Source organism: Triticum dicoccoides, chromosome 4B (genome assembly GCF_002162155.2).
Source record: "Triticum dicoccoides isolate Atlit2015 ecotype Zavitan chromosome 4B, WEW_v2.0, whole genome shotgun sequence".
Taxonomy (NCBI): domain Eukaryota; kingdom Viridiplantae; phylum Streptophyta; class Magnoliopsida; order Poales; family Poaceae; genus Triticum; species Triticum dicoccoides.
Genome location: NC_041387.1, coordinates 654,208,364 through 654,220,268, shown reverse-complemented (window position 1 = coordinate 654,220,268; position 11,905 = coordinate 654,208,364). Strand labels below are relative to the sequence as shown.

General features: G+C 45.1%; 2 protein-coding genes across 3 annotated transcripts; one reads left to right on the top strand and one right to left on the bottom strand.

Annotated features, from left to right (window-relative positions):
- Positions 1-3,931: 3,931 nt before the first annotated feature.
- LOC119292077 (pentatricopeptide repeat-containing protein At4g20090-like) lies at positions 3,932-11,427 on the top strand. 2 transcript variants are annotated; one of them, XM_037570907.1, is made up of 3 exons: positions 3,932-5,199; positions 10,796-10,914; positions 11,009-11,427. In XM_037570907.1, exons 1-3 carry the CDS (start codon positions 3,957-3,959, stop codon positions 11,330-11,332), a joined length of 1,686 nt encoding a protein of 561 aa, XP_037426804.1. In that variant the 5' UTR covers positions 3,932-3,956; the 3' UTR covers positions 11,333-11,427. The 2 variants fall into 2 exon arrangements, with proteins under 2 accessions (XP_037426804.1, XP_037426805.1); XM_037570908.1 differs by lacking the exon at positions 11,009-11,427 and having other exon boundaries at positions 10,792-10,914.
- LOC119292076 (receptor kinase-like protein Xa21) lies at positions 5,313-10,482 on the bottom strand. Its single transcript, XM_037570906.1, has 2 exons — positions 6,014-10,482; positions 5,313-5,908 (listed from the first exon to the last, which is right to left on the bottom strand). The coding sequence occupies exons 1-2, from the start codon at positions 9,066-9,068 to the stop codon at positions 5,526-5,528; spliced, it is 3,438 nt and encodes a 1,145-aa protein (XP_037426803.1). The 5' UTR covers positions 9,069-10,482; the 3' UTR covers positions 5,313-5,525.
- Positions 11,428-11,905: the final 478 nt, after the last annotated feature.

Here is an 11,905-nt window from a genome sequence, read left to right as displayed (position 1 = left end):
GGCGACGGCGTCGGGGCAGGGCGGGGCGGGGCGGCGACGGCGAGGTAACGGCAGGCGATGGCGCGCGGCGTCGGGAGATCGAGAGGAGGAGGAGATATCAAAGTGGGGATGCGGTTCTGAAATTTTCCTTATATAGCAAAGCCTTTAGTCCCGGTTGGTGGCACCAACCAGGACCAATGACCCCCTTTAGTCCCGGGGACCAATGACCTCCTTTAGTCCCAGTTGGTACCACCAACCGGGACCAAAGGTCACTTTTCAGCAGCCCAAAGGGCGGGAAGTAGAGGGCTTTGGTCCCAGTTGGTGCCACCAACTGGGACTAAAGGGGGTCATTGGTCTCGGTTGGTGCCACGAACCGGGACCAATGGTCGTGTGCTGGCATGGTGCGACACGAAAGTTTAGTCCCACCTCGCTAGCTGAGAGGGACACGCAATGGTTTATAAGCCCCCACTGCCGCACCCCTCTCGAGCTCCTCTCCACTGCAGGCTTATGGGCCTACTTACTACCGTGTTGCCTGATGGGCCTACTGGGCCACCCGCGGGCCTGAATCCTGGCCCATGGTGGGTTTCTAGTCGTATTCAGGCCGTGGGGGCCCAGTAGGAGGCACTTTTTTTGTCTTTACTTATTGTTGCTATTTTTATTTTTTTTCCCAGATTTTTTGTTTGTTTTCTGCATTATTTATTTTCTTTTGTTTTTTTGCTTTATTTTTTAATTCTTTTTGCTTTTAGTTTTAGAACAATTTTAAACTTTCTGTTAGTGCCTAATGTTCTCAAATTTGAAAACACTTTTTTTGTTTTTTTGTTTTGTTTCGTGCTTTATTTATTTTATTTTGTTTCTACTTACAACAAAATACTTATTGTTGCTATTTTTATTTTTTTCCCAGATTTTTTGTTTTGTTTTCTGCATTATTTATTTTCTTTTGTTTTTTGCTTTATTTTTTAATTCTTTTTGCTTTTAGTTTTAGAAAAATTATAAACTTTCTGTTAGTGTCATTAGTTTTCAAATTTGAATACACTTTTTTTGTTTTCTTTTTGCTTTATTTATTTTTTTCTAGTTTTTTTGTTTTGTTTTCTGCATTATTTATTTTCTTTTGTTTTCTGCATTAAAGCATTTCAAATCAACTCTGAAAAAGTTGAAAGTTGAAAGTTGGCATGGTATCACGAGGGCCGAACCATAAGACTAAAGAGGGACATTTGTCCCGTTTGGAGCCACCAACCGGTATCAATGGACCCGTCTAATTACTTATTTATTTTCTGCAGCTATTTTTTAGTTGATTCTTTCTGCAGCTGTTTTTTTAGTTCCACCTCGCCAAGTGAGAGGCACTCGCAGCTATTTATAAGCCCTGAGTATAGAGACGATGAAGAAGAGGCTCAATGCTCACCTGCACATTGGTTCGCTTCAAGCCTTGAGGAATAGGGTAGACTGCACGGAGCTATGTGTAGTGCAGTTTACACTATTCCGAAAGGCTTGAAGCGAATTAACTAGCATTGCGCCTCTTTTTTATTTTTAATGACTTATTACCACACAAAAATAAATAGAAAAAATAAATATAGCAAAAAAAACTATATAAAAAACTACTCAGAAATAAATAGAAGAAAAAATAGTTGTGATTAACTTTACTAAAATCTTTTTTATTTATGACTTATTACAACTCAGAAAAAAATAGAAAAAAATAAATATAGCAGAAAAGAAAAAAAACTATATAAAAAACTACTCAGAAATAAATAGAAGAAAAAATAGTTGTGATTAACTTTACTAAAATCTTTTTTATTTTTAATGACTTATTACAACTCAGAAATAAATAGAAAAAAAATAAATATAGCAGAAAAGAAAAAAATTATATAAAAAACTACTCAGAAATGAGCATAGATGCGCTTATAGAGAAAATTAGATCTAAATTCATAATAAATTTCTAGTAACTTCAGAGAAATTCAATATGAATTTAGGTCAAATTCCCTGTATAAGGGCATCTATTTTCACTTTGAGAGGAGCTCAACAAGGCAGAGAGGGAGGGGCTTATAAACCGGTGTGAGCCCCTTCGGTTGGCGAGGTGGGACTAAACTCTGGCCGCAACGAGGACCACCCCTTTAGTCCCGGTTCGTGCCACCAACCGGGACTAATGGGCTGCCTTTGGTCCCGGTTCGTCCCACCAACCGGGACCAATGGTGGTGGGCCAAGAGCGAGGCCCATTGGTCCCGGTTCGTCCCACCAACCGGGACCAAAAGGTCCAGACGAACCGGGACAAATGGCCCACGTGGCCCGGCCGGCCCCCGGGGCTCACGAACCGGGTCCAATGCCCCCACTGGTCCCGGTTCTGGATTGAACCGGGACTAATGGGATGACCCGGCCTGGACCAATGCCCCCCTTTCTACTAGTGTTTACTCATGTTATAATTATTTATAATAATGATCCGAGGTGAAAATAAGTAATTCTTCGTCCGGGTCGATTAACTGAGCGTTGGTCTAGTTTAAGCAAACCTCAACCAATATAAAGTATGTTCCATCGCTGTAATATTACATTGATGAAAAACGATCGGGATCGAGCGGCCGATCCAGCGCACACATTGGTCAGATGCGCATCCTTAGTATATACTACATGATGTTTAAGTCATCTTTAACACATACCCTCAAACGGATACTGTATTTGTCCGCGGGTATGAACGGGCGTGTCAGCGGACAGTGATACGAGAGCCGACCATCCAACTGTGCTCATATACATTTCGAGGCGGATTTGAAGAAACTGGACGAATTTCAAGCAAACGCGATGGAATTCACTTAAGTTCAAACCTAATTTAGATAAAATGGACCACTTGGAGCCGCCACGACCTCATCTACAGATGCCACTTTCGTGAAGGCACAACATACTTCAGAGACAGAGGTGCCGTCACATCGTCCAGAATAGAGAGAGAAGAGATCTCAAGAAGAAGAACCACCAGAGATCCATTCCTTTTCCACCCATCTTCATTTCCATTCATAGCAACAGCACCATAGGGAGAGGAATTCCAAGTTGCAAGTTAAGGTTTGTGGCTCTATTTGTACTAATCTTGAGATCAAGACTGGTTTAATCATTCATCTTATTGCGTATCTTTGTGATATTATCAATATGATTTTCCTTGGCTCTATCTCTGTGATATTTGGTTATCTCCATTTCATGTGTGGGATTGATATGATTCATTTATGCCTATTCTATATGTCGTTACGTGAAATTGTTAAGAGTTAGCCAAATTTGAGTCAACGGGACTTGAGCTCTGGTCCAACAGTCCATTATGATGTTTTATATTACACTACACAAGTGTTTCAATGACAAGTAGAAAAGGTGATCTTTTGTTTGAACCAAGGATGGATATATTTTTTTCTTTTTCGAGATCTATCTTCAATGTTCCATGCAATTAGGAAAAGTTAATCTTTTTACTAGTGAATATAATGTATTACTCAGCTCGAAAGGTTCATACAATCAATTACAGCTCGAAAGGTTCATACAATCGATCACAGGTAGCTCCATAGCATCTGGAGGCCTGAGCCTAACCAAGTCATGGTTCTGCCCTTTAACTGGGCAAACTTAGCTATACTGTCCCTACATTTATTTTGGCTACGATTTACATGAATAATACAATATTCATGAAGCGGCATAAGATAGGAAAATAAGAAAAACATTTCAAAGTCAAGTCTTGGAGACTATAAAATGGGAGGCCTTGGAGAATATGGTGACCTAATCTAATCTTTTGTACATGGACTACACTATAGCTTCGAACACCTGTTTTAAACTTCTAATTAAACATATCCTGAACTTGTCACTGAGCTGAACGTTGGCTTTCTAAAATCTCATTTTCCTCGGCTAAAACCAAAAATCTCATTTTTCCTAGCTTATTTTCTAAGCGCCATAGGAACCGTTCGGCCAGCCTTTCACGGCCCAGATTGGTGTTCAAACAGTCCAGTTCCAGCCCGACTCGGGCCGCACCCATGTCTCGTCTCATCCCCCGGCGGCTCCACCGCGCCGTCTCCGCCGGCGGCGCGACCTCCTCGAGCCCCTCAAATCTCCGCAGCAGCGACGCCACCACCGCCGCCACCTCAAATGCGATCGTCAGCCTCGTCGCGGCAGGCGGCGACGGCGGCAGCCTGGAGGCGGACCTGGACCGCCTCGGCCCGCCCCTCTCCGACGCCGCCGTGTCGGCGGCGCTCCGCGCGCTCACGGAGCGCGGCGTCCCCGCGTTCCGCTTCTTCGCATGGCTCTCCCGGCACAGGGGCGTCCCCCCGAGCGCCCGCGCCCACAACCTGCTCGTCCAGAACGCCGGCAGGCTGGCCGACTACCCCACCATGGCCCGCGCCCTCGACCTAGTGTCGGCGCGACGGCTCCCCCTTACCGAGCAGGCGTTCTTGTTCCTGGAGGCCGCCGCGAGGTCGTCCTCATCTGCGAGCAGCGTGGATGACGCGGTGAGGGCGACTCTGACGGTTTTGGATGGTGCCGGTGGCCCGTGCCGCGCGTCCGGCGTGTTCTCGCTGGTCAAGGCGTTGGCCTCGATCGGCGAGTTCGACGCGGCCGTCTGGGTGATCGAGGAGACGGCCAGGAGAGCGAGCTACTACAACGTCCTCTTGGCTGCCAAGTGCAAGGCTGGTGACTTCCGGGGCGCCCGCGAGGTGTTCGACGAAATGAGGAAGGGGAGCTGCGGCCCAAATGCCAACTCCTGGAACTACCTCCTCGGGTGCCTGCTGAAGAATGGCAGGGCCACCGAAGCGTGCGACCTCGTTGAGACCATGGAGAGGTCGGGACACGACGACATCCCAAACTCACTGTCGTACGAGATCCTCACATACCATGCCTGCAAGGCGGGGAAGATGGATTCGGCAAGGCAGATTCTCGATCAGGTGTTCTCAGAAAATCTGACGCCGAGGATTACAATCCACACAGCCTTCATCAAAGGGTACTTCTATACTGGGAGAATCAAAGATGCTTGCGATTATGTGAGGGCTATGAGCACCAGGGATTCACACTCCACCAACAGGAACTACAGCCTGCTCGCCAAGCTGTTGCACAGGTCGGGGAGGATCGTCGAGGCTGGAAGTGTCCTGTATGAGTTGATGGAGAAGGGCCTCAGGCCTGACCATTCTGCTTATGTTACAGTGTCCAAAGGTTTGCACAAGATGGGAAGGGGAGATCTGTGTGCTGAATTGAAGTCCTTGTTTCAGAATTTCATTGTACAGTCAGGTTTGGAACACTGATTTACGTTTGAGCTCTTGTTGAGTCATCTACTTGAGTGAAACTTGCTTGTCCACATAAGATATTTAGGTGCCATTTATGCCTTTCACTCCTGACTTCGCCATGTATGAGTAGATACTTTGCTGTAAATTAAAACTTAAAAGGACATGTTTCCTATTTTGTATAGATTTGAAAAACATACATTAGCAGAAACAAAGCTGTGCAAAGCCATTTGACATGGATGCATTAGCTACCTCTGAAATGACTCAAAACTGGATTCAGAAAGGAAAAAACAAGATAGTACATTATACTATTCTTTACATGAACTTCTGTTGCTAGCTACTTTCCTGCCAATTCTTTGCTTCATCTGACATGCATGTGTACGAGGCCATGTGCTTTATTCTAAGGATCTCGGTAGAAACTCGAGTCATATCTGGCCGCTCTTTGGCTGATTTCATGGAGCAAGAGAGGCCTATTCTTAAAAGTGGAATAACACAATTCTTCATCATGTCAGTTGCACTGCTGTTATCAAGTAGCATTGTGGGGTCAACAACCTCGTGAATATTCTTTGTGAATGCTCTATCAACAAATTCATGAAGGCTTATACCATCATTAAATTTTTCTTCAGTTGGACTGCACCCTGTTATCAGTTGCAACAGAAGCACTCCGAAACTATAGACATCACCCTTGGTTGATACCTCTTCGCTCATTCCATACTCTGCATTTACATTTAAAAACACAATACAATTAAACAATCACCATTATTTGTACAACTCCACAAGGAACAAACAGAACCAATATCTTGCAAATAAGCTTATCTCACCTGGTGGGATGTATCCTATGGTTCCTTTTAAGCGGCTCAAAGTTGCTGAACTATCTTGATGTGCATTTTCTGTCCTGAACAAGAATCTTGCTAGGCCAAAGTCAATGACGTACGCAACCATGTCAAGACCCAAAAGGATATTGGTTGGCTTCAAGTCGCAATGTATAACTGGAGGTGCGCATTGGTTGTGAAGATAATCCAAAGCAAGTGCTACATCCAAGGCTATGTTAGTCCTTTGGCTTAAAGTCAGAATACTCCTTTCACCATTTTCAGGGTCTTTTAGATGTAGCCACATTTCTAGGTTCCCATTTGGCATGTATGGGAACACTAGGGCCTTGAAATCTGCCCCATTATGATCCACTGAAGAGCATAAGGTAATGATTTTTACAAGATTCCGATGGCGAACATTTCTTAGGGCTTCACACTCTGCTATGAAGCTCCGATGTGCCCCATAAATGTCAAGATCAAAAATCTTGATGGCAACTTGATCTTCTTGAAACTGCAGATTGCCCTTATAAACCCTTCCAAATGATCCAGAACCAATTAAGTTTGCTGAAGAAAATCTATCAGTTGCCCTTACCAAGTCTTTATATGTTACCTTTTCATATGATATCTTCTCTATCTTTATCTGCTCATTGTCATGTTGCAAATGGGGATTGGCTTTCATCCTTTTCCTCCGACAAATTGTTGCAATAAAGGAGAAAAGGATTGCAGTGGCAACAACAGTTGGCAATAGAACTACAATCAGTAGCTTCTGCTTTCTTTTCCTGTCAACCACTTCTGAACAAAGAGACATACCTCTCGTTGGGATGCCTGTACACAGCTGATAATTTCCTTCGATTGACACTGCTCCAGTGATGTCAAAAACACCGCCTGTGGGAACTGCTCCATCAAAATGGTTGAAGGATAAATTGAGGTCTTGCAGTGATTTCATGGATTTGAGGAACTCTGGTATTTTTCCAGACAAATTGTTCCTAGAAACATCCATCTGTTTTATGCTGATTAAGTTGGCAAATGATTGTGGAATGCTTCCTGCAAAGAAGTTGCCTTGCATCCCAAGATACTCCAGAACAACACATTGGCTGAGGGATGATGGAATGTTTCCGGACAACCTGTTATTTGACATGTTAATTTTCTGCAGATGAATGAGATTGCCAACTTCATTTGGCATTCCTCCGGACAAGAAGTTGTCTGACAAGTCCAACTCTTCAGAAAGCGTAGAGATTTTGAAGATTCCACTTGGTATACGCCCATCTAGTGAGTTGTGAGCAAGGTTGAGTATGGCGAGTTGAGTGCATCGTGCTATACTTGCAGGAATTCTTCCACTTAAGTTGTTATAATCCAATTCCAGCATACTCAGTCGGACAAGATTGCCAACAGTATCTGGAATCTGACCTGTAAGCCTGTTTTTTGCAAAGGATAGATAGACCAAGCTGTGCAATTTCCCAATTGTTGGCGGTATATTACCGGTGAGAAGATTGTAATTCATGTACAAGCTACTGAGGCTCTGAAGGTTGCCAATCTCCAGCGGTACAGGTCCTGAAATTTTGTTGCTACTTAGAAACAAACACTCAAGACTATCTGAAAGATTGCCAATAGAACTTGGCAATTTCCCTTTGAGATTGTTCCCATCCAGGGCCAGCATGGTCAACCTGGAGCAATTAGATAGTGAAGAGACAAAGCCCCAATCATCTGCATCTAACTTGTTGTGTCCCAAATCGAGTTCCTCCAAATTTGGCAATGAGCCGAAAAATGGTATGGATCCAGTGAAGCTATTATTATTCAGGTAAAGCCAGCGTAGGTGGTAAGCTTTGAGAAGAGAGTCTGGGATTGGTCCATCAAAACTGTTTTCTGTGAGTATTAAGTCCTGGATATTTGGGAGGGTGTAGCCGACGTCAAAGGGTAATCTGCCGACAAGTGAGTTTTGTGCTATGGCAAGACTTTTCAGGGATGACATGTTGAAGATAGACGGTGGAACCAGCCCAGATAAGTTGTTCATAGTCAAGGTCAATATCTCTAGTGTTGGAACATAACCTAAGCTCTCTGGGATGCTCCCAACTAAATGATTGTCTGTAAGAAGAAGATGAACTAGGGACGAAAGGTTCCCTAGCGAGGAAGGTATTCCTCCTGAAAGATTGTTAAACCTTAAAGAGAGGTGCTTAATAGGGGAAGATGTGACAGTGACAGAAGGTATCGAACCAACAAAACTGTTCTTTTCGAGGCAAATGGTAACAAGTGACAAAGTGTTGAGGAGAGCCTTTGGGAGTTCTCCAGTAAGATTATTCTTCATGAGCCTAAGTACTTGAAGAGATGAACTATTTGCCAAGGACTCCGGTATGACCCCTCCGAGAGCATTGATCCCAAGATCAACATATGTGAGATGGCGGCTGCTGCCCAAAGACGGCGGTATGTTGCCGGTAAGTGTGTTGCTGGCGAGGACTAGTATGCGCAGCTCAGGAAGGTCTCCGAAAGCAGGAGGGACACTTCCCTGGAGCTTGTTATTGCTAAGGTTAATCTCTTGAAGGCACTTGCATTGGCCGAGGGTGGGTGGGATCTCTCCATGGAGGGAATTGTTCCACAAGCCCACGATTTGGAGCTGGGAACACGCAGAGAGTTCAGGCGGGATGTTACCTTCCAAAGCGTTGATGCTGAGGTTCAGGTTGGTGAGCCGGCTCAGGAGGCCAAGCTCCGACGGCAGGCCACCACTGAAGCTGTTGTTGGACAGCTGGAGCCTTGCCAGCCAAGTGAGGTTGGCGATGCAAGGCGCTATGGAGCCCGAGATACCTTGGGATTCAAGGTCCAGCGCGACGACACGCCTGGGTGGTGTCACGCTGCAGGTTATCCCGTGCCAGTCACAGAACTCCATGGACGCGTTGCTCCATGAAGATAGAACTCTGGCGGCTGCCGAGATCCCGGACTTGAAGCAAAGGAGGGCTTGCCTGTCGCTCTCTGATTCATCGCAGATGCCTAGTAATGGCAGGCTGCAGAAGAAACCCAAGAAGAGGTAGAGAAATCGACAGCGGCCCGGAAACAAGAAGGCACCCGAAGACACCATTACTCAGCTATCGAGATCGATGGAAGCTCTAGCTTTGCAAGAGGATGTTTAATTACGGGGTGTGTTGCAGTACCTCACTCACTTTAAAATTTAAATGGCAGGGGATTGGAGCAACAGGCTATGATATCATAATGGGCGGCAATGCAACCGTGCTGGATGCTACGGACGGAGGAGCAGGTAAGGTATGCAACACCAGAACATAATGGATTTTGGACCTTCTGGAAAATCTGCCTGAAACTCAATATTTATATCTGCAAGTCATTGTTCCAGGCTTCCAGCAATGATATCTGCAAGTCATTGTTGCAAGTCATGAGCTAGCTTCCAGGACATAGAACAATGGTTTGGTTGGGGTCCTATCCAGCCAAAGCAGATGATATCTGCAACTCGGAGCGTACTATCTCTGGCAATTAATATGTTAGCACACATGCTTCCAATTTAACGGTAATGTGGAAATCAACAGGGCAGGTGCATATGAGCGCGTGATTAATTTGGATTATGTGCTTGCCGGCGACCCCTGAATCAGCTGGAAGCGGTTGTTGGCACTCCACTTGGACTAAAAATATGGGATTCCTAGCAAGTTGTCCCTTGTCAGGTTGCTGTTGGATTATTTGGGAAAGGTAGTATAAGACGCATTGGATGATAGTATGTCTCAAGGTACTAATCATCATCGTTACACGGATGGGCATCGAGCGATTTGATCATTTGAAAGAAGTACACTGAAAGGTGAAGATTGTTCTGCAGAGTCAACTAGAGACGCGGGGTCCTGACGATTGCTAAATGGTCACTTCATCCTTGTAGACTGTTGACTGACTCTTTTTGACTCGAGGATTCAGACTAAGAAAGTACCAGACACTCCTGCTAATTAACAACCTTTTTATAAAGCCGGCTGAAAGCGACATAGTTTTGCTGGGGATACCGGCTTACAAGGAAGAAACGTAGTTTTTTTCTGTCAGTTGGATGTCTAACAAATTTGCTTTCTATCAAAGCTTTGTTTATAACATTCAAAAGAGCCCAAGCCGTAGCAGGAAATCCCATCCAAATTAGCCGCTGGACTTGCCTTCAAGTTTTTCCCAGAAATTAGGGAGACATGATGGCGCTCACGTGCACCCAAGCATGTCTTGGAATACAGTCCCAGAAGAACAACCGAGCCATAATGCAAGAAAAGAAGCATATAGGCCATCCTCTGTCTCATATCTCTTCTAAACTTTGACGAGGTCGCCTCTCTTTGCCCTGCCTCCATCATCGACTTGTTTTGCCAGCAAAACAAACATAAATATGAATCCGGTAGGTTAAGCTCGGATGATTGAGATCTTCAAACTGCTCTTATGGAGTGAGCAATAGCTAGCAACTCTGAAAACGACATCCGTCTTAATCTGCACGGTCACCCCAGTGCCCACCAGTGAGCAAAACTGTGCTAGTGCCACAATTCTTTTCACTCTTTGATTGAAGGGCGTGGTCCGAAGTAGTACAATCTTTGTCTCCGCGTGCACATGGTGATTTGAACAGATGCGTTCCTCTGTTTTTCCCTCTCTAGTTATTTACTATTTGTTCGTCCTTTTGACTCGTTGAAGGCGTGTGGTAGTTCTGCTCTGAGGGAACTAAGCTGGGTTCCTGGTTGAGCTTAACTTGCATAAGTAAGCGGCTACTTTGTGGGCAGTCATCAGTGACAGAACCACGTACTACTGCTCGATCGACTAATTAAGCTGTCCTTTGCCTAAACTAGGTAGCTGGTAGTGAGACCCAATGGCATCCCCGCTGGTGCTACTCAAGCCAGGAACTGTCGATGATGCTCCGGCTTCTCCAGCTGCTCAAGCCGTGGTTCGGCAGCCTCCACCCGCTCCTGCAGGTATGCAGTGCACCCAACCATCTACTCTCAGCCTACATGTTCTCCTTGCTATTGATCATATCAGTGCACGCTAACTTACTCCATGGCGTTGCAGTTTCAGATGGTGCTGAGCACCTCCTCCAAGGCCAGAGGACGTCCAGATGGTTCTTGGAGCACACTTGAGCCCACTCTGGCCGACAATATGGTTGGCGGAAACCAGATGCTTACCAGTTCCTCGAAAAGCTTCCCCGGTCACGCAATTCGTGATCCTCCCCGCAGATTAATGGCGTTTATGCCGCACTCCCAGCTGGTGCTGCTCGTGTCGCAGCAGGGGAAGCGACCTTGGAATTATCTTGGGAGCTCAAGAATGTTTCCTAAGCACCCGACTCATGAATCCGGACATCCTTCAAGAAGAAAGGCGCAGCCTGCAATATCATGATGCTGTGGGCTGGAATCAAGACCTCGGCTGTTGAATAGTACCGCTGTCATAAATATGATTCGGTTTGTATGCTGCTCCAATCGAATTGATCAATAAATGTGCACGTTCAAAATTTTGTTTTGAGAGGGAGGTGTGCGGTGTTATTGTCTACTCCATCCGTTCCGATTTACTCGTCGTGGTTTTAGTTTAAATTTGAACTAAAACCACGACGAGTTAATCGGAACGGAGGGAGTAATTGAACTTTGCTGCTTTGCATCGTACTCCTAGATGCTTGTTGCCGATTACAGATCAATATCATATCAAACCTGTAAGGCTATCAACTCAAAAAAGAAAAGAAAAACTGTAAGGCTATAACTCACATTTGTTCTCTGTAATTCAGCCTGGGTAAAAGAGGATCAGTGATGTGGGTGATGGCTCGGTGGATATGACTATGTGAGGTTCTTAATTTTCACCCACCTGTGTTCGGTTCGACTTTTTTTTTTCAAACCGACGAACCACTTTCCATTAATAATTGCTTAACGGAAAGAACATTGTTTTCCTACATCAGCCAACTGGGATGCAAACTAAGGAGAC

Coding starts and splice junctions, on each gene's coding strand:
- LOC119292077 (XM_037570907.1), top strand. CDS start 3,957: ATGTCTCGTCTCATCCCCCGGCGGCTCCACCGCGCCGTCTCCGCCGGC. Junction 5,200..10,795: donor GAATTTCATTGTACAGTCAG/GTTTGGAACACT, acceptor TAAACTAGGTAG/CTGGTAGTGAGACCCAATGG. Junction 10,915..11,008: donor GCCTCCACCCGCTCCTGCAG/GTATGCAGTGCA, acceptor ATGGCGTTGCAG/TTTCAGATGGTGCTGAGCAC.
- LOC119292076 (XM_037570906.1), bottom strand. CDS start 9,068: ATGGTGTCTTCGGGTGCCTTCTTGTTTCCGGGCCGCTGTCGATTTCTC. Junction 5,909..6,013: donor CATAGGATACATCCCACCAG/GTGAGATAAGCT, acceptor ATGTAAATGCAG/AGTATGGAATGAGCGAAGAG.